At 40.2% G+C, this 22296-nt stretch overlaps 1 protein-coding gene across 1 annotated transcript in view; it reads right to left on the bottom strand.

Annotated features, from left to right (window-relative positions):
* Window positions 1-16339, bottom strand: part of glra4a (glycine receptor, alpha 4a) — a 59211-nt gene extending 42872 nt beyond the window's left edge. The window contains exon 1 of the mRNA XM_042493342.1: window positions 16245-16339. Coding sequence (XP_042349276.1) covers window positions 16245-16312 — 68 coding nt within the window. The 5' untranslated portion in view covers window positions 16313-16339. The remainder of the gene's footprint in view (window positions 1-16244) is intronic.
* Window positions 16340-22296: the final 5957 nt, after the last annotated feature.

The raw sequence follows: 22296 nt of genomic DNA, 5'->3' as shown, positions 1-22296 counted from the left end.
GAGAGCCGTAATGATAAAGTGTCAGGACACACTCTTCTTGACCCTGATGTCTACAATATTTATGCAATATCAATGTGACTTCAAAAAGTGACGTCATTTAGACTACGGCCATAAAATATTAGGATTACCTTGAAATGACCATTTGACTGAACAAGGGCTTTAACTGAATTTTACTGCCAACACAGCATTGTGTCCTTCATGTGTGGCAGTAACAACATGTCCAAAATTAGCTAAGGACTATAGGTTTCTGTAAAGGGTTTGGTATAAACATTAAAGCCTTTCTCAAGACTTAATTAATCTAGTTTTCCCAAAAAATAGCAAAAAAACAAACAAAAAAAAAACCCTCTGAAAAGTGGCCACAAGCAGATCTACTCTCAGAAACTGACGGCAAAAGACATTTTTCACAGCAGTATGATACACTGCTGGTCGGGCGGATGGCACCTGTCATGCCAGTATGATGCGACACTGGACCGTGTGAATTTGAAACACAGTTGGCAACGTTATAAAAGACACTGTAAAGTCCCTATAGTGTGTGTGAGAATGGTGTTGGAAGAACGAACCCCAGATTTTCACTAATGAATATTGGCCAAACCATGATGTTTTCTTTTAAACCTACACACATGCTTGAGCTGCTCAAGGAAGTAAACGTAAAGGCAAGGTGTTTCACCAACCTGAATTTATATTGAAAAGGGCTGTATGCATCTAACGAGCAGAAACTGTACGATTCCTGTGACAATATAAGTGTATTTTGAAAAGACACAGCGCATTTAACAGTTGAAAATAGACATGCTGTCCCCAAACATCAACAAGTGCAAGAGGATACCTAATATGCATGCCTAATATGTAGATGTACCGACCAAACGGTGATATTTGGTTAGTTGTTATGAGAATGTGTTGTCCTCATTGAGCAATTCTGGATCTGGCCTCCGCCCCACACACCACTGTGTGCAATGCGTTTTGCTTTCACTTTTGCTGCTAGGTTGACCACTGAGAGAGGTGTGCATCATGATGGTTGCTGTTAGTGTCTGAGGAACCATTGGAGAGATTCATCCATACATGTTTGAGCCATGGGTGTAGTCCTATTTGTTTAAGCAGCGGAGCCCACATATGAAGCTCGATCATTAGTGCAGGAGTATGTTTGTTGTGTGTCCTTTGGCAAGTTTACATACATAAGTCAGTGATGACTATAAACTAAAATTATGTTTTGCTGCCTTTTTATTTCACTAATTAACAGCAAGCAGCTTTAAACTGAAAAAACGTAAGTCACTATAGCGCTAAAAGGCTACTGCTGGCAGCTATCTACAACTTTTAAGGTAGAATGTTTTCCTGCATGTTACTCAATGCATGAGTTGATGTGGTGAATCAATCAACACACTTTAAATGTCAAAATGATACGTTTAACCTTTCCATTTGTTTTTATTGTCGCTTTTGCACAACATACATTTAATGATGATTAAACCTTCAAGCACTTGAAAAATGTATATAAATTTAAAACAGATTTGTGAGCTAAAAATATTTTATTTCCTCAGTGGGAGAAAACAAAGTGGCGGAGTGTCTTGGCGGGGCAATCCTGCAGCCCTACAACCTTGGTTTGAGCTTCAGACTAAGATCTGGATTCTGTTGTGCACCAAAGTTGGCGACTACACAGACGTTTCAGAAAGGTAAGTGCCATTTGCTTCCTTAATTTGTTTATGTTGTTGGTTAGCTTTTTATTGTGGCTGATGCTGTCAGTGGTTGTTAAACAAACAATAATATCTGCTATGATGGGTTTTTCTTAGATAGGAAGCTCGGGGTCGATTTACATCTATGTGCTTTGCTATGTTTGCTGTCAAAGCTTCCAGTATGCTAATGCAAACTCTGCTGTCGGTACGGAAAAGTCCGCTCTGTGCTGGAGGTTTCAGGTTTCTTTGCTGGTGTTGCGTTGAAGTCTGTTTCCTCGTTGATATGTGTTTCAAGTATTTGACAGTGATTAGCTGCCCCAGATATGTTTGAAACTAAGATTTTAGGGAAATGCAAATATATCGACTGACACATGAACGCCATATAAGATGTAGAATGAATTATTAATAATTACGAGGGCATAGCACCCAATTCTGGGCCCTGTGCATCAGCAGTCTTTGAGGGCCCCCTGGCCTTTTTGTCTTGATCCATGTCTCTGTCGTGCATGTTTTCTTTTTTAGAAAACCAGTTTGCTGTCTGTCCCTTTTCTTTTATTTCTTACTTTTGGAACCCCTTTCCTTTTCTTGGAGAGAGACCGTGTACATTGTTGCTCCAGCAGCATATGCACCAACTCACTCGGCTTTAGCTGCATTCAGAGACGAACCCTTGTGCAGGTGCAGACCTAATTATGCACCTATAAGGGATTAGAGGCGCGTACGAAAGCTTCTTCTAGTCTTTCAACTGCCGTATTCAGCCATTTTAGTTTACTTGTGGCACTAATTAATTTGAAATAAAATATTGCAAACAAACTTTTTATTTCAGGCTTTTTGATGACCCCCTCTACACTGGGGCCCTGGTTAATTAATCCTAATTCCCCCCTCTACAACGCCCCTGCTTTATTATGCAAGCTTTACTATTACTCTCTAGAGGTATGCGATAAAATTTAAATATAACTATAAAACATAAAATGTTACTGTTAATTGATAAAATGGTAGTTAATATGATGATTATCAGCTTCACCCCACGAACATCAATTCATTAACTTACAACTAACATGAACGTGTCCTTTCAGAAGAAGACAAATGCCTGCAGGCCACTGATTGAATCAAGAAAGGGGAAGAGTTAATTAAAGGCTCGGCATAGGATCTAATAGGCTCACATACATTGTGATAAATATGGCTCAGGCTACTTTCAGAGTCTGAAATGTTTTGTGCAAAGCCTGCAATATTGGTAATATGTTTAGCATCCCATTACCAGACACTTAATTAAAAGAGGTGCAAAAAAGGAAGGGGATGCTTTTGCCTCTGACATTTGCTCATGTGTAGAACCATTCATAACTGGATGCTAAATAACATACGCTGCACTTGCAATAGAAAAGCAGCAGTAAGTCGAAATCTAATTTTTACAATGACATTATATTTATTGCCTCAAATAACTTCCATTTACAGTAAAATGTGCTGCCTGTAAGTGAATTTGCTCACTAAGCTTACTAAATTGGTTTCACAGTACTATATTTAATTAGATGCATATTAAATGATCTTTACGCAAAATGAGGTTCTCTTATCTCTTTCACAGTTCTAGGAATCCAAAAAATCAGTGGAATATTAAGACTGTGAGGAGCAGGGGTGTTTCTAGGATTTTAAGACATTGGAGGCCCAGCCTGAACCTCTGCAGGGGGTCCAGGGGGATCTTCCCCGGGGAATTTCTTTTAGTCGAGTAACCTTTATTTTGATGCTTTTTTATGGTCTCTGGCTTCTTATTTACCCCCTAAAAACTTTTTAATGGTAAAAATATTGTTTGTAGTTATTAGTATTTATCACTGAGTTAAAACAGAACACATTGCAACTGCTATCATTAAAATGGAGAGAATTTTGAAGTACTTATACTTGAGCATTTACAATTTGTGCAATATATATATACTCCTCTACATCTCAGAGATAAATATTGAACTTCTTGCTCCACCACATTCATTTGTCTGCCTTGATTACTGAAGACTCAGATTAATGGTACAAAATATAATCAACTGATCAATGATGATGAGTCATTATATATTAAACTATCCAGCAGTATTTAAAGCATTTTTTTAAAAAACTCCACCTTTACCAGCTGCAATATTAATGTCATTACCCATGCACTCCCTCTTGCATGTACATGCTTTAATACAAAATGCACTCCTTAAAAGACCCAAAAGCCTTTTTAAGAACCAGGGCTATTCTTAAAAAATTCAGGGACGAAGCCTTGAACGGCCAAACTTAACAACGTCACTGGTTAAGACCTAGAAAGTTTAAAGTCTTACACCTAAATAAGGTTTATTCCACAGCAGTGCTCTTGGTTGTAAACTGCAGACAGCAATTATTACGAGAAAACATCCTTGGTAGAGTTACAGTCAAAGCTGCATCCTTTCAAAATCATTCTCTCTACGAAGCTCTGCACCAGTGCATCCCAAAATATCCTTGGGCTTTGAAACAACAACTTTCAAGGCTGAAACTGTTGTGTTCTTCCCTTAAGATAAACTTAGTTCAGCTACTGTCAGATGGTTTAAAAAAAACTTGAGCACACTATGATTTCATGAATACATCACTTCACCTGTCAAGGACAACTAGTCATCTCACTAACATGGAGAGAAAAGTCTGCCAGTGATCCAGAGGTCAAAGCATGAGGGATTTGTGAAAGTACATAATCTGTGGTGTTTTGCCCTTGAGGCCGTTTTGTACTGTGTATTAAAACACAGTCACCTGCAGGCCACTTATGGCAAACAGCCCATTTATATCACAAAGTGTCAAATAACGGACGCCAACAGTGTGTCCAACCATCAATGCAGAGCGATTTCTATGGACACTGATTATTGGAGACGCTATTGAATCTCTTGCTATAAGGTAAACACACCTACTGTGTTTCATACACACAGACATCAATGCATCTTTTTCCGTCCTAGGATTAGGGCTGGGCCATGTAATTTGGTTCTTTCTGTCGCGTGTGAGAGGTGTGTGTCCTAAAATCAGAAACTAATTCATTTGGTGTGCAGAGGAATTACAGACTCCTATCCCAACATGGACCGCTCTCATTTCATGCTCGTGGAGAGGAGAGGCCCTTACTGCCATTGTGTTATCTTACGAACACAGCTGTAAAATCCCCTTCAACGACCCTCTCGGCCCCCTTTACTGCCTGACCAATTTCTGCTTCACCGGTCATGTGTGACCTCGGCTAGAGGAAAATGGAGGAAGAGGGGCGATTTGTTTGTTGCTTTGGCTTTTATTTTCACCGCAGCTCAGCCTCAGTTTTCTTGTATGAGTGACCTGGGTGTTGCTGTGTGGCATCTCTGAGAGGATCAAAGTGTGTACACGAGCCACACAGAGGCTTTTTTAATCAGTGAGATGTGACATTACAGTCATAGGAATACCCGTCAGTGAGTATTATAGGTGCACTGTTGCAAAAAATAGTGTGAGCAAACATCTCTTGAATCCTAACTTTTCTGTGATATCATGTTATTGATATGTAGTTTGGGCTGCTAGCACATGTAGAACGCAAGGATCTATCATTAATGTAGAAGAACCATCCCTAAAGAGGGAGGGTGTTTACGCCCAGACACACAAAACCAACTTAAAAGAACTAGTGGCAATAAAGGCTGAGTTTTGCATCGCCTCATTTCGCCTGTCTCGGAAAAAATGTTGCACTTGATTACACCAGAGAGACTACAGCCAACGGCCAACTAGTAAGTTCGTTCTGCGCCTGCATGAGAGCAAATAACTCCATATGTGAAACCAAATGTTAAAAGGAGAAAAGATATTTAGTGCACGCCAGCGAACACAAACCACTATGAACTGTCTCTGCCATCTAGTGCCAACGTTGCAGGACACAGCGCAAAAACTATGATGACGGCTTGGTGTGCCAGGGCCCTTAAAGGCGTATTGGGTAAAAACTTTCCTAAAAAAATGTATACACTCATGCAGAAATAATCCCTCTCAATTATCACTCATGATCCACTAGAAGTGTATGGTAAGTATTTGTCTGCAGAGACTTTGGCCTTGCCTTTATTTGCTTCTCATTTTGCTGTGTTCAGGACATGGGCACAATGTGCATGAGGCTGAGCCATAATAAAAAGGTAGTGACCAGCTAGTGGCAGCACTGTAAGCAGCACACGTTTAAGGTGAAGCTATGAAAATCATGGACACAGTGCTGGGGAAAACCCCCCGCAACTGTAGAAAGTCGAAATGCCAGTGCCACACTGATTAGGATTGATCTTGATTATTTTGAGAAGTTCATACATGCCATTTGTTTATCAGATATCTCAAATATTTATTTTTTAGCTTACTACTTACTAGTATTTAGTTTTACAACTCCAACACGATTACCATGTCTCTACTGCATCTTCTGAATCATAATATATTATATAAATACCTAATTACATTACATCATTCAGTATACTGTAGCAGACAGGTAAACTTTAGATTTCATACAACCTCATAAATAATATGTGCAGTATGCTCTACTACTGGTAGCTTTAGCCTGCAGTATGTGGCTGATAAATTACAGACCTCTGTAATTACTGATTTATTGCAGTGTGGCCATTCTTAATGGTTCAGTTAATGGTTCAGTTTTGATTCAGTTAGCAGAGCTTCAGTTTGACTCCACTGTTTCTTTCCATCCAGCCATACATTATGAGGTTTGGTTTTTGTAGGACGTACTTCCCCTGCTCCCCCGAAAGCAAAGTTTAATCAGTGTGGACTGTATGGTCGGCCATAATGACATGATAGAGGGTTTCTTAATGGACCCCACTCCATGTTCCTAATTGCAGAGAACATAATGACCTACGGCAGTGAACCTCAGAGCCAAAGTGCTGCTCCAGTCAATAAGTGGCCATTTTAATCTGAAGAAGAGTGGAGAGATCCACTTAATTGCATTACCCCTTACCACTGTGTCACATATTTTGTTACCTAGATATTGACTCATGCAGCGTGCTGCGTTGGTTTGAGCTGTGCACAGAGTGAAAGATGTTAAAACAAAGACATGCATGTATTTGTATGCACAACTGTCGTTTTATAACCCCAGTGAAGCAGAAGTCTGCACATCTACTCTGCTCCTACATCAGCTATCTGCCTGGTCTTTCTCTCGAAGTCATAGCAATTCAATTAATTTTTGACTTTTCTGTCTACGACTTTAGTAAGTGCTGAAAGGTCTTTTTGCAACCTGGTAGTCTGACTGTAGAGTGTCCATTGTCAGGAGTAATAAGAGGCATACTTGCAGAACTAATAAAAGCTGTGGTATGGGACTTTCCTCATAGGTGCACAAATAAATGTGTCCATGTACATTTCGCTGAAAGCGTGTCAAAGCCCAAGCCTATGCATATAAGACTGGCCCAACATAACAGTTTGAATAATTAACCAGGCATACGCCGAAAGCATCCGTGCACCAAACAAAAATGAAAAATAATTTGTGTATTTGCTTCATCATTCAGATCCCCTTCAAAATATATTTGGTTCTTCCTTGACCCATACTGCACCCTTCCCCCAAACTGAATTAAAATCGGGCAAATAGTTTGTCAGTAATCCTGCTAACAAGCAGACAAATAAAAGGAAATGTAAAGGAAAATATTTGAATGGTCAGAGTTATGTCCAAGTAAAATTACTCTGCTTAAAGCTGTCACAAAAGTCAAAGTCACCACTACTGTCTGAGGGAAACATCTGGCTCTTAATGCCAACAATACACTAGAAGACTTTGAAAAGACTTTTGAAAGACTATGCAAGTTTTTAGTCACACACTGTAAGTTTTTTCAAAAACTGGGTATCTTGCTGAGTCACTATTCCCAAGACTACAATTGGATTGCTTTTGAGATTATTTCCCATCCTGCTCCTATTGGAAAACACCAAACTCCCCTTAAGAAATTTATGACATATTAACAAAACATCGGGCGTCCACAAAAACAGAGAAACATAGAAAAAAGGTGTCGTAAGTCAGCAGATCTTGTCAATTTGACATCAATAATACTACTTCTAGAGAAACCGTATTTGTGTTCAAACTTAACATGTTTGGATTTTGTTGCCTGAACTGGCTACCAGACTCTTGGTTAGATGCGCTATATATATTTAGCTGGAAGAGACCAAAAGATTCCTCACTAAAACAAGTGCTGATTGGTGGATCAATCACCGACCAAATTTAACAACAACTTTTGTTCACTCCACAACTCCAGTTTCTCCTTCTTTTACACATTACAAGAGAACCAAGACTTCTTGTGCCTCCCCGTAGTCCCCCCCCCCCCCATGTTCATGTTTACTGGCTACCTGCTTTGCTGCTTTTTGTTTGGTGCTAGATGCAGCTGCTGGTTGACTTAAGACTTAAGAATGACTATTAAGAGTAAAACTCTCAAGATTTTATTAAGACATTGGAGAGTTGTCTGCGTTAGTAAAATCACTTGAAAAGTCATTTGGTGTAAAGCCGGCATTAAGTTGCTTATGTTGCTCTATGGTGACCAGCTAGTGTAACAGTTTGCTGTGAGAGTGAACCAAAACAGTAAAGAAATGGGCTGTCAGACCAAAATAATCATAAAAGATGCTAAAATATTCTGTAGAGCAAAGGGGAACTGAGGAGTTGGGTGTTGAAGCTGTGATTTGTGTCACTTGCGTTATCCCTTTTAAATTTTACAGAGCAATTAAATCCATCATTAATATGAAAATATTGGATAGAGTAGTATATATTTGATCATGTTTTTGCCATTGAGAGGATCCACATCACTGTCTTTCTCTTTTCTAACTCTGGTTCTTTGCTTATTCTTGGATAAAACTACTTGCATTGCAGTCTGCAGGGTTGAACAGTTTGTGGCCATGAGGTGATACATTTCAGTCAATACTTTCTTTTACCTCTGGCATAACTTTTTCCCTGCATGTGTGTGAAGCGAGTGATGTGCACCAAGCACAAAAACACATTTTAGTTTGAACCTCTATGAAAGCATGCCTGAAAGGTTTTGGTGGTTCCCGCATGACCGATGGACAATGTGCATTTTAATGCTCCTCCGGCTTAGCATTAGCTGGCTACATATCTGTGGGGATTAAAAGTTTACCCTGATCTGACGCCCATCAGTTACACTTCATGATGCATTTATTATTCAGTGGCTTGGGGTATTGATTTCAGCTGGCAGCAGAGGCATGTCACAAACACATGGTTTAGTGTGAGCGAGGCAGAACCCATTTCTCCTTCAGGATGAAAAATAACATTTTTGTAAAAGCTATGACTATAGTTTTTAAACTCACATAGTGTGGGTTTTAATGAGAAAACTGCCATATTTCAGGAGACATACACCTTGTGGTTAAACACAGCTATTTTCACTCTCCAGCATCAGAATCTTGGTGAAAATATGTATTTTTGGTGGCAAAGGAGGTTATGCACATTTCATATAGGAGAAACAGTAAAGGTCATATGTGGTGTGATTGAAATAGGGAGAAAACCATCAGTCACATCTCTCAGCTCGAGGTGTCAGCCGAACACTGAGGGCACCGACTGACTGTGGAGACCATCAGCAGGCTGTCACCTCCACCATATATCCAAACACAAATCTAATGCTTACTGAAGCAACGAGCAGATCTGTGTCAGACACCGCTTTCTTGTCAGGGATTTTATATTGGCCGAGTGTGTGCACGACTCCCTTTTTTCATTAAAAGTTTCCCATACAAATATTTATAATCAGCAGGGAGGCTAGTTTTGCTTAAAGCGAATGTTTCACTTTGAAAATTAAACCAGTCGTAGAAAAAACAAATCCAGACATTCCTCTGAGAATGAGTAGAATAAATAATGACTTATTTGAAGTTTTTTTTCTTTCTTTTTTTGATAAGCTACAATTAAATCTGCATATCCTCGATGGAATTTAAAGCTTACCAGCGCACAAATATAAACTCTTTGTTTATCTTTTGATGAATTTCCTTTGTGTCCCTCGTCTTCACATTTCATTGATAAGTATACCTCTACTGTTCTCGGTGGTGCTGGATGTGGAGAGCAGACCGTCTGTTCGACTCTTGTCTCCAGCTTGGCTCTCATTTTTTAGTCATTAACCCACGTAAACATCCCATCTGTCCCCCTTTCACGCTTCCTTTTCGTCAGCACTCCTCGCTGCTCTTGTCTGTGTATCAGCCAAGTGCGCGGGGATTTCCTGTGTTTTTTTGAGTGGATAAGAGAGCCCTAAAAGTGTTTGTGACAGTCGAACTCAAGGTGAAATCTCAGTGACATTCAGTTAATAGTTTTTTCACACTGCTGTGTACAAAAAAATGTACAAATTAAACCCTGCATGTGGATTCGAAGCATGTGACACAGCTGCATGTGATACTTATTGCTTTCAGTGCAACAATTTTAAGTGAAACTGGTGTGCAAATGTACTCTAGAATGGCATTTTCTCAACCAAGTTTTTACATGCACATCTTTTTGTAAGGGACAAGTAATATTTCCAACAGCTTGTTGGTTGTGAAACATTTAAAAACGAAAACACACATTGCTTTCCTCTTCCCTCTACTGTTTACTAGCCTCCAGATATTTCTTTGCTGTTGCAGATTCTTCCACACCAGCTGGGACTACCATCAGAATTTAATTAAAAGCTATCACAGAAAGATTGTGTCCTCGCAGCCCATCAACTGAGCTTTTGAAGTTTGGACCAGCTGAATTGTGTTTTACTTATTTCTAGAGTTGTTTCCTGTGAGGAATGCTGTTTTTCTGCTCTTTAACAGGTGTTTCTCTGAGAGGGCCTCAAAAGAAAACAAGTCATTTCATTACGAGACGTTTTAAGCACATATTGGCTTGATATAAAAAAAAAATGTATTTATTGCCTTGACTAATCCTTTTCGCTGTGGATGCCCTTTTTCACTTAACATTTAAATTTAAGTTTGTGATTCATCATCTTGACACACTTCCAATTAGTTCAACAGCAGCTTAAGTCCTTGGTCAACAGCTTGAAGGTCCAGTCACACCAGAAAGTGGCACAGCAAACTTCATCTATCAGAAGCTTGGTGACGTAGTGCTGCAAGGGCTCGTTGGTAAAGTACTGTGCCTGGCGACACTAACCACTAAAATGCCAGCCATCTTGGAACATGCCAGCACTTGTCAGTCTCAGTGGCTGTCTGAAAGTTTTATTTCACTCTGCAGGGCCGTATTTTGGCTTTTTTTCTTAGAATTGTACAAAACATAGGAAGGTCAACTTAGGTGTGCAATCAACCAAAGAGAGTCTTAGACTGAAAGTTTGACCGAAATTCTACCTACTCTTAAACCAAATAATTGGTTGATCGGGGAAGAACAAATCTGCATGTTATCTGTAGATTTACTAAATTGGCCACAGTGCGCTAAGTGAACTATACCTGGTAACACTGTGTCCACAAAGTGTTTTTTTTTCCTGAATCAAGCATATTTTTAAAATTCTTTGCAATGGAAGTGCCATGGTGACAAGACACCGAGCTTCTCCTCTGCGCTGAGCACTGGATGTTTAGCATTTTTTCTGGTTGGCTCAAAAATGTTCAATTTGGTGTAAAATGCTGATCTCCTCCCTTTCACTTTGCAGTCCAGTCACAGGGGAGGAGGGCTGGAACAAATATCACAAAGACCTAGTCTTGCTGAATACCAACAATGGAAGAGAAATGAATACTGATGAGAACATAGACTGGCAGGTCCGTCCACTCTTCTGCTTCAGCCCTCCCTTCATTCAGAGCAAGTAGGTTACTCAACTTTGTGTTGACATTTTTACTTTCACAGATATTCCCAATCGTGGCTGCCAGATGCAACCAAAGTCTCTCGGCTGAAAAACATGCTGCACCGCAAAAGAAATCACCCGGGCGCACACAACCAATGAGAATTAGGTCCGACAAAAGCATATCTACCAACCTATCGACCAGAGGATGTCAGCCCTAGTCAGAAGTTGTTGTACAATCAGCTCCTGTCTCACAACTGTCTGCAAGCATCCCGCTTTTGTGGAGCAGTTTATACTCTTTATAGTTTGCACTAGTGGACGGTGCCGCACAGCTAATAAGTTGCAATAGCGAGTTCTGAGTTCTGTGTTTCTTTAAAGGTCAGCACTGTGAAATCAGTTTGCTATTGGTCAATGCTTAATCTTTGTGCATCAAAACCCCCAAAAGTTGAACTTTACACCAAATATTTGTGTGGGTTTACTTGTCCCTGCAAGTGAATCCACTGATTGCAGTGATTACTGTAGTGAATTAATAGCAATGAAAATGTTTAAATGTAGCTGTGACCAAGCATTAAGAGAGGCAACTTAACAGTTAAACAAGTGGTTATTACGAGAGCCAAAGTTATTTTTAGTACTACAGAAATATCAAGTACAACTACAGTGTTCACTTCATATGAGCATTTGAGGAAAAATGTTCTATATCCCACTTAACCTGCAGCCTTAAAATGAGAAGTTGGTGTTCAGGAAAAAAGTTAACTGTGTTCAAGGAGAGTTATCCTCAGGGATGTCATTTGGTACAAAATGTTATCATCCATTCCTCTTCACATTGACCAGTCCCAAACCACCTCCTTCTCCATGAACTTCAAACTTTCTGACTTGCAGTTTTGAAACTGTTTCTAAACTATAGTTATGTTAGAAGATGCTGCTGATAAAATGCCTGACAACAGCTGATATGGGGTATGCATGGACCCTGGGTAAGGCTCATCACTCTAGTTTTTACAAACTTTCACAGAAAAGACACATTAAAAGTTGTTTTGCTTCCTGCTATAAGAGGACACTGTTCAGAAAAGAATGAAGCTGAAAATAATGAGCTCTCAGCCTTAAACACAGATTTGGGGACATTGCTGCAAACTGGAAAGGCTTTGTTCTTTGATTCTGAAATTTGACATTTAAGGATGATCATTTATATACATTTTTCTGTTATTAAACACGATTGCAGTAACACTAGAAGTATCTCAGTGGCATATACATCATCTTAATTGGGCATCTATGAGGACACAAGAAAACAAAATGGACACTGAAACACAAATCCCCCAAAGTTTTTTTTAACAGTGTTCAAACTTTTAGGTTGGATTTTTTCCCAGTGACAGCACATTAAAACAAAACCACATATTTAAAACTGAATGGGAAACAGAGCATGACTCAGCAATAAAGTCTTCTTTTCTCTAAAATAACTTTCATTGTTAAAGCCCCAACTGGATAAGAGCATTTTTCACTTATGCTCTTCTCCACAGATGTCAGTCATATAATTTGTTTATTTTGATAATTCTGCCACTGACCCACTTTCTGAAGATTTGATGACTTTAAGTAAATCCATTATCTGCTTGAAATAATTAGTTACAGTTAAGAGGGGAAGCCTTACCCCAAATCTTTCTGCCACACACACAAACACATGCACACACACTATCAAGTGGTCACTCAATAACCAGGCTTCTGAGGACCGAGCTCCATCAAATGATGAGACAACTTCTCTGATATTTCCAGTTCTGACTCACGATCTCTCACTGACTGGAGGCAAGGACAGCAGGGATCCTTGGTGCGATTCACTGCCCTTCACTTCAATGCAATTCACTACGCTTCACTCTCAATTTGCCAATGAACAGACACACATATGATAACTAGAGGGTGTGGATACATTTGCACAATTTCTGTGTCCGTTGTTGTGATCTTCACATACTGGTGAAGTCAGCATGTGTGATCGTTTTGAGCTAAATACAGTATCTCATAATAGAGTCAACAAAAAGTCTCTCGGCTCATTGTTCTTCGGGCAGCAGTGCACCAGAAACAAAATCAAAGTTGCACAAATCCAAACTGCTGTTAAGGACTCCGCTGTGAACAAATACAAGAAGCATGACTTGAGTTCAGCTTGTTAATGACAATGGAGGAGCCTGCAAATAAGAGTTAACTATACCATACGTTGAATTTTGTTATAGTCCCCAACTCGGTGCTCACAGTTTCAACTGGAGCCACAATACCACCTCACCATGTGTGTTAAAGCCCAAGCCTATGCATATAAGACTGGCCCAATGTAACAACACTGTTTGAATAATTAACCAGGCATACTCGGAAAGTGTCCGTGTATCTGCTTCATCATTCAGATCCCCTTCAAAATATATTGGGTTCTTCCTTGACCCATACAGCACCCTTCCACCAAATTGAATTAAAATCAGCCAAATAGTTTGTCATTAATCCTGCTGAAGAGTATGCCTTATATTATATTATTATATTTATATTATTATATTTCTCCCTTGAAAAGCTCCTTAATGAAACCTGGTGATAGAACCAATATGCAACTAAACTTAGTGGCAGCAGAAAATGTTCAGGAAACGAGATTCTGGTTTTCCTTCAAGCTAGCGTTTAACCCTCAAATTGTGCAAATTGAAATTCGAAACGTAAAATAGGCTTAACTGAAATATGTCAAAATAATTAAAAAAAAAAACTTTTTAGTTTTTACAATCACATGAGGGGGTATTTCAGGAGATTCAAAAAAGCCATATTTCACAAAACTGCAATGGAAACACTTTTTTTGGCTTTTATAGTAAACATGATGTTATGGCTATGCATTTGTCGTAAGGAACTGGTCCACTCGTTCATGATGCAGCTGGCATTAGAAGAGGTGTTATTGCATCGCATAACTCCTCAAAAGAAGCAGATCATCCGGAAGTCTTGAATCCACCGTTCCTCTGTGAAATTGTGGACTATCACCTCCCAGAAATCCCTCATACGTGGCCACTCCCATGTATAAGGGGCTTAGCTTTCCATTATCGCTCGCATAACATTTCTACGACGCCTTCCACTGGAAATAATGACGGTTAGTGCGGTAGCTGCAATAGAAATAAACCTGCTAATGTTTTGAACATCCATCATCATGCTTCTTGGAATGTTATTGCGAGAGGAGAAGTCACATAACATCAATCAATGGAAACGCAGTCATCTCGCAATTGTGTTTTATTGATATTTCCAAGATATCACTTCAGTTTTGCAAAAATCTGTGATGAAACTCCCCCTCTGTCTTTCTCACACACACACACACAGACAGATCTCCTAACCCTGAGCCACGACCCTCTCAGATTATGATATGAACTTTATTACGCCCATTACTCCTGTTTCTCATTTCTTTTAGTCGACTACCATCCAGTTCCAAACCGATCATACAGCACTAATCCAGTTCATGCACTATTTTACATGACAATCTTTCTTTCAAATCTCTTACACTTCCTGTCTCTCACATCCACCACCCCCCTCTCTTCATCTCATCTCCTCTCTCCTATCTGAACCATTTCTCTCCATCTCCCGGCCCCGTCCTCCACTTTACTAATCTCCCTGCCGCCTCCAGCTAAATGAATCACCCGCTCAATTTCTTGTTCGCATTTCTCTCCATCCCAGTTTGCTCCAGTCCCATTTTCTCCCCCCTGCCTCTCCACACCTTCATCAGATTCTGCCTGCCTTTTACACCTCCTCTTCCTCCTCGCTCACTTCCTTCCCTCCCTACGTGGTGAGCAGAGAGGCTGGTAGGAGAGCATATAATTTCTGAGAGGAGGTGCTGTCAGTTGACTGCTCTCCAGGCTAAGAGCTGCTCTCCTCGCCCCTGGGTTCACAGAGTCACGGCTCTGTTCCGCTCCAGGATTATGCAGATCTTAATTCCCTTTCGCTCACACCTGAGGTTGGCAGGGCATGAAATAAGGAAAGTGTTCGCGGCAAATAAAAGTTTTTGCCACCAAGAAGGATAGAGAGGACGAAGGAAGGAAGGATGGAAGGAGAAGAGAGAAGGGAGCTTATATGAAGGAGGCATGAGGTGTGTGTTTGGATAATCTAAGAGAATAAATAAGAGAAAGAGGAGAGAGGATGCTGATTCTGTTTGTCCCCAGACACACTGAACACATACCGACTGTAGCTTGCCTGCAATAATTACACTTCTTGTGCTGTTTCTGAAAAACAAGGATGCACACTCTCTGTATGCATGCCCAACAATGAAGGGATGTTTCCTAATGAGCTCTCAGTCCACATGCTGTTGGTAAATTCTTAACCACTCTATGAATATTATATCAAACACTGGAGTCTTTACGTAACCCTTTAACCTCTACCAAAGCCACCAATCAATCATGCGAGACAAGTGGGAATTCCACAGGTAGTTTGCGATCTGGGCATGTTTTCTGTGCGCTTTATGACAACAAGATTTCATATCTGATGCCGTGTTTTTATGGTAAATTCTTGACATGGAGGGTTATTAGTACATGTGCTGCCTGTTTACAAACTGCGACCATGATATTAAATTTTGAGTTGGTGGCGAGAGATCCGAGTTTGCTCTGTGCGTAAAATGATTATTTTGGGGGAAATCGTGCGCCCGCTTGGATTTAGCGCATTGTAACGAGCCTTTTTCCTCGTTAGAGCATTTGTTATCATGACAACAACACATGATAAATAAACAGTTAGTTGGAGGTAACTTAAACCCGCTTCTTAGCCCCAATAATTACTAAAACAAGCGATGGACAATTATGAAAAAAACGATGTGGTCCCAAAGTCAATGAAATGACAGATATGATGCGAACAACGACTCTGATGGCCGAAAAGTTAATGTCAAGCAGTTGGAGAGAGAGAAAATAACTCGCACAAACACAGAGAGGATTAAAAAAACAACCTTAGTGCGCCTCACCTGATAAAGCCTCCTTGGAAAAAGCAGAAAGACAAGACATACAGAATCCGAATGACCTGTGGGAGCATCCTCTGCTTTCAAATCTCCCCTCAGTCCCGTTGAATAACTTGCAGAAAATTAATTTCGGAAATCAGCAAATCCACTGAGCGGCTGGTGAGACTGGGCTGAAGGAGGAAGGCATCGTCTTTCTCTTTTCTCTCTCAGTGATCCAATCTTGTCTTTGGGGAAACTTCTCCCCCTCCCACCAAGTCCAGAGGGCTGCACACATCCACACAGCAGGCTCTGCGCTTCAGGCGGCTGGACAGCGCTGGTCACTCACTCAGCCTGTGTTGGTGCTTGTGTTGAAGGGGAGTGTCGGATTGCGTGCCAGTCTGTGAGGGTTTTTTTTGTGACAGTGTGGTTGCGCCTGTTTTTTTTTCTTCTTCACTCCAAAAAAATTAAAAATGGGGTGTGATGATTTAAAGGAACGGTAGCTTTTGTTTCGCCTCGTGCGTAATTAAGCTTAATTAGGATGGAGGCAGTAATGGCGGCGATGATGAACTAAATTGCAGTGTTGAATGCGCTCTGGTGATGACCAATCTGGAGTGAAACATTTCAGTTAGGGGGAGATGTTGGAGGAGGAGGAGGTCTTCGGGAAGATAAAGCGCCTTTGTGTGTGTAGGAGTGCAGTCTCCGGTAGAGTTTTTGTAATGAGCTGAAAATGGTGTTGGGAAGTTTTAGGGGTTTTGCTGTTGTTGATTAAGTGTGCACCTCTAACTTTTCAGTTTTTGTTTGTTGATTTGTTTTTCCTTTTATAAGCTCTGTGTGCCTCTAAGGCTATTGGAGAACAGTGTGTGTTGAAATACTTTGCAATGGACTTTAAAGCTGCATTTATCAATATTTCAGATAAGACATGGATCAAATAGTGAGATGTTATGTGAAAACACAGAATTACCAACCAGCCCAGCTGGCACCGGACATCCGAAAGACATTGGACTCTTAGGTGGGACAGACGTAAGGCTTTGGTTGGAAAGAAAAACAGGTTGAAGATATTTTAAATGTCTAACTACGTTAGAATTTCAAGCTATGTGTATGTTAACATTATGATATTTTGTGGATTTTGTGCTTTATTCTCCATACTGAACAACTTAGTGTCATTTTTCTACTTGTAGATGACGTTAGCGTGAGATGTTTGGAAGATGTTGGTTTTAAGCTTTGATGTTTAGTAACCATGTCAAGTCATCTTTATTTATAAGCCCATTATCACAATCACAATTTGTCTCAGAAGGCTTTACAGCAAAGACATGCCCCTGTCCTTGGACCCTCAAAGGAGTTAAGGAAAAACTCCCCCAAAATAATCTTTAGCAGGGGGCAAACCAAAATGTAAGAAAATAACAACATCATCTGTCATCAGTACTCTGTGTTAAATTCATGTTGGCATTAGACGTTGTCTCGACATTGAATTTTGGTCGCTTGACGTCACAACCTCAATTCAACCAAATATCATATAAAGGCCAAGACACGCTAAACCGACATTGCAGAACTAGCAACAATGAAAGCCCCCTGCTGTGTCGCCTCATGTCGTTGTATCTCAGCTAAAAAGTTGCACATGAACACACCAAACCATCAGCCAAACAGCATGTTTGTTCTGCACCTGCATGAGAGGAGGTACCCCTCAATATAAGCAAACGATGAACATCTGTTCGTCATTCAAAAAGGGAAACCGATTCCTGTTCTTGACACTAGTTGACCAGTAAGCACATTAACAACACAATCTAATGTTGAAAGAGCAAAGCATATTTACTGCGTGATGGTGAACGACACAAACCACAAAAGTTTCTGCTAAAGAGCTCAATAGCGAAAGAAAAAGTCAGTCAAAGTTGGGCCGTTGATGATCATGTTGAATAAGCGGCAGCAGCGGTGGAGCCCGTCAGTGAATGAAATCACTCTAAGGGGTGGTTCAGCTTTGCATACTAGAAGAGAAACGGTAATGAGGAACGTCAACAAATGGCTTAAGTCAAGAGGGAGTGAGGTCATAGTCTTAAAAAGTTAATTGTAGATCTGAGACCCAACTCAAATTCTGGTCACATGCCTATCCACAGTAGTTTTTGCGGTCAATTCTATCATATTTTGCATCAGAGAAAAAGCTGTTGGTACACAGTCATGCTAATTTTAACAGAAACTAAAAATAGCTCTTGGTCCTTGATGAATAAACACAAATTTAGCTTTTGTTTGTTACTAACATATCAGTTACTTCAAAAAGACTAAGGCTGCATTAGCTTTCTCAAAGCAATGGGGGTGTCTCAAAGGCAGTATTCCTATAGTTACTTTCCTTGTGGTCATGGATTGTGTCTTTACCATCAGAAAATAAATCTCCGTGGTGTCTTTCTCACGTGCAATGTCTCAGGTTATAGATCAGTGTATCTGCACTTTCAGGATCCATTAAAGTCTCTGTATGTTAGAGATCACAGGGCAGATGCACAATGTGAAACATCGCTCACCGGGTCTGAACATCAAATTGCTTCTGTTGCACTCATTCATCTTCCTGAATAGATTCCACCCAACAGATCCAGTGTTTCCTACGCAGGCAGAGGGGTTACTCTTTTTTCATGTTCTCTTTATGTGGGAAAACACAGCAGATTAACCTTTACCTTTCACAATTACTCAATCTCCTTGTTCCTCCTGCACTGACGCATGGCTATGAAAGCTGCATTGGATTTCTCTCTTCTTATGAAGGACTGGAAAATCATAAGCCTCTTTGGCTTTTCACTCTGATAATTAATTTACACTCTTTTTTATTAATACTGTATCAATCAAATGCTGCTTTTGTGTTTGGCTCGGCTGCATGAGCTGGCAGACAGACTGTCTCCACTGTAGCAGAAGTCACTGCTGACAGTGCCAGGCCAAGAAATCCAGCACACAATCCCCTGTAGAACCACAAAGTGTCGTTTCTACACTTTTAAGTCACCTGGTTCAAACATTATCACTCTGTTAAATTGGCATTTGTAGTAGTTATCGGTGTTACAGTTTGAAAGCCCCTCATACACCGTTAAGTATGTTTAGATGCCATAATCAGCCGTTAAGCAGCTGCATGTATCGTTGCTGTGTTTCCAACTGTGTTGGTTCATTGTTGGGAGACATTATTCTATCTGCAAATAAAGGAATTTCCCATTTAACACTAGTGGAAAAAAATCTTGGTTTGGGTTAAAATGAACACATTTCTGCCTGAATAAGTTTTGTAACAGAAAGCCATCCAGGTAAACTTCTCTCGTGACTGTTTTTTAGTGATGAGATTTCCAGCAGCATTTGTGCCCTTAAGCATTGATATTTTTTAGCGACATGCCACATATTTCAAGCAGCATTTTTCCCCCAAATGTGTGTGTTTTTTAGCGACCTGGCATTTCCAGCTGCGTTTAAGACCCCAAATGTGGGTGTGTTTTTAGTGTTCTGTCATGTTATTTCAAGCGGTGTTTGTGCCCTCAAATGTGAGTGTTTTTAGCAACCTATTGTGTTGTTTTCAGCTCCATTTGTGCCCCTAAACATGGGTGTTTTGGAGTGATCCCATGCAGCATATCCAGTGGCTTTTGTGCCACCAAACATTGGTCTTTTAAACCAAAACACAATCTTTTCGTAACCATATTTAACATAACAACACATAAAGCACAGCATTGTTGAAATTTTAAGAAACGTTAAGTTTGCCGTTTTTTTGTGATATTGAGATAGGAGTCGGTGTAGCAGGTGCCTTGTTATCCATATCTATTATGCTCATTTGCTCTATTAACAACTTTGATAGAGTGATAACATTTGAAATGGATGTTTAAGCTTAAGAGTGGTATCAATGTTCTCATGTAAATTCCCTTAAGACCAAGAATTTCCCAAACAATTCCTTTAAAAAGTGACCCAAATATAAGTTTTTCCTTTCTAAAGAGTGTTCCCATTTCCTAAAGAAGCTGGTCACCGTGGTTTTTACTAAAAGTTATTCAAACAGGAGTAAATGGTGCATTTTTGGGGGGCACTATTTTCAGCAGTGGATTAATACACATTGAGTCTGACAGTGAGTATTTTGACAAGAAAAATCCAACTAAAGTAAGATTCTTACACCTCTAGTTTATTTAGTGCTTCAAAATGAAAATAAACAACTCTGAAAAATAGAAAATAAGCTGCTGATAAGTGATATCTGTAGTGAATGTTGAAAATGTCAACCCTTTTATCTTGCCTGTCACTCTGTAACCTCTCACCCTGCCCTGATCTCACCTCTGCAGATTAATGGCTGTCTTGCCAACGAAAGGTCAGGCTGATCACTTCGGCCTTTTTCCCCTTTCACCCATATAGCCAAATGGAAAGTGTTATTTGACTAACCTACCTCAATATAACCATGAGCCAGGCTTCTGTTTTATTCATGGTCACATACCAAACTTGACCTTTTGAACACAGTAACCTGAAGAGATGTTTAATATTGGCCCTAATACTTCCCCAACATTACATCATAGGCTTGTTACCTCACTTGGTCAGGGTATGGAAAAAAAGAAAGAAAGATCCTGAGACCATGATTTCATGATTTAAATTGCAAATATACCCATAGAGAAAACATTTTAGGTAATCCTCCAACCAACAGCGATCCATTATGTTGTCATCATGTCCAGCATTCTTGCAATTGCTGTGAAAGTGGTTTTAGCTGCCTAAGTTGTACCTCAGAGGGTTTTCAACACTTAGTCCCCAAGAAAAGGTTGCTCACTCTAGCACAAAATCCCAATCTCGAGCCCCCCACCCCCTGAGGGATTGACCTGTGGCTGAAGTAGCCTGTTTGAGGCCTAACCTCTTCCTTATCCTCAGCAGCAGAGTAAATAACATCCTGCATGGCGGTTGGTCTGGGTGAATACAAAAAGCTTTGTGCAGTGGTCCATGCTGCTCATGGCCTAAAGACGTGATTATCTTCAAAATGTTTAGAGAAATTGAACATGGAGACAAGGTCAAGGAGGCGTCTTCTCTGGCTGTATCTCAGCTGTTTGGATTTGATAGGACTTTTGTAACAGCTGTCTTCTTCCATCAGTATATCAAACCGTTGTCTATTTGTCCTAATGATTTCAAGGTGACAGATGTGCTTGTTATTCATATTCACTAGAAATGATCAGTTAACATGTTTAGAAATACTAACCATAATCATAATAAGGCGTTTTTGGACCAAATACTTCTGGACATAGGCGTCTTATGAGACTATGGACCTCTGGGCACAAATATGCTCAAGGCCCCACCACCTTTCCTACATAGGATATAGACAAACAGACTTTTTGCTGACTTTTTAAAAATGTCGGTTGCAGGTGCTGCATTGGCTTATGTGTTTATCCAGTCAGCTTACACTAATGTCACTCAGGGTTCCTCTGTGCTTGGAGAGTACCTCCTTGAAACTGGAGGAAAAAGAAAAAAGGAAAAAAAAAGTTCTTCCAAATGGCTTTCTAAGAGCTATGATAGCTTTTAGTTCTTGCGGTGTGGACGGAATAAGTCCCTGATTAGACATAGCACTCTTTGCAGCTTGCTGCGTCCTTTTATATTGTTACCGGGCAACCACCAAATCTCTTGTCCATTGCTTCACTGGTATTTTGCTGTGAAGTAAACTCACAGATGTTCTTTAAAATCTGCATAAAAATGGCCAAGCGGAGGGCCCTTTCTCTGGCTGTGATTGAGGGTGAGAGGCTGTTCCCAAATAGTACACGGGAAACGGTGATCCGTGTGGGTACATGAGACCCTCATAAAGAGGAAAGACCACATGGAGCCACCAGCTGGTCCAAGAGATGGTTCAAAGCCTTTTTTAGGATGAGCCTGTGACAGTTTGACAATCCGCCGTAATCGTTGTGCCTAATTATAGTTGGTATAATGTTAAAAAGTAGTTGAGGTTAAAATTTGTTCAGATATGTGTTACAGCTGTCCTTGTGATGATGAAAGTGAGCATTAGCTTACACATATTATGCACGATACCTAATGTTGTCATTGCCACCACAGAAGTCCCGCGTCTCACTTACTTTGATTGGACATGGATAAAGCACCTTTTTTTTCGTTTTGAGGTGTTCAGGGCACA

Source organism: Plectropomus leopardus, chromosome 9 (genome assembly GCF_008729295.1).
Source record: "Plectropomus leopardus isolate mb chromosome 9, YSFRI_Pleo_2.0, whole genome shotgun sequence".
NCBI lineage: Eukaryota > Metazoa > Chordata > Actinopteri > Perciformes > Serranidae > Plectropomus > Plectropomus leopardus.
This window is presented reverse-complemented; position numbering and strand designations above follow the sequence as displayed.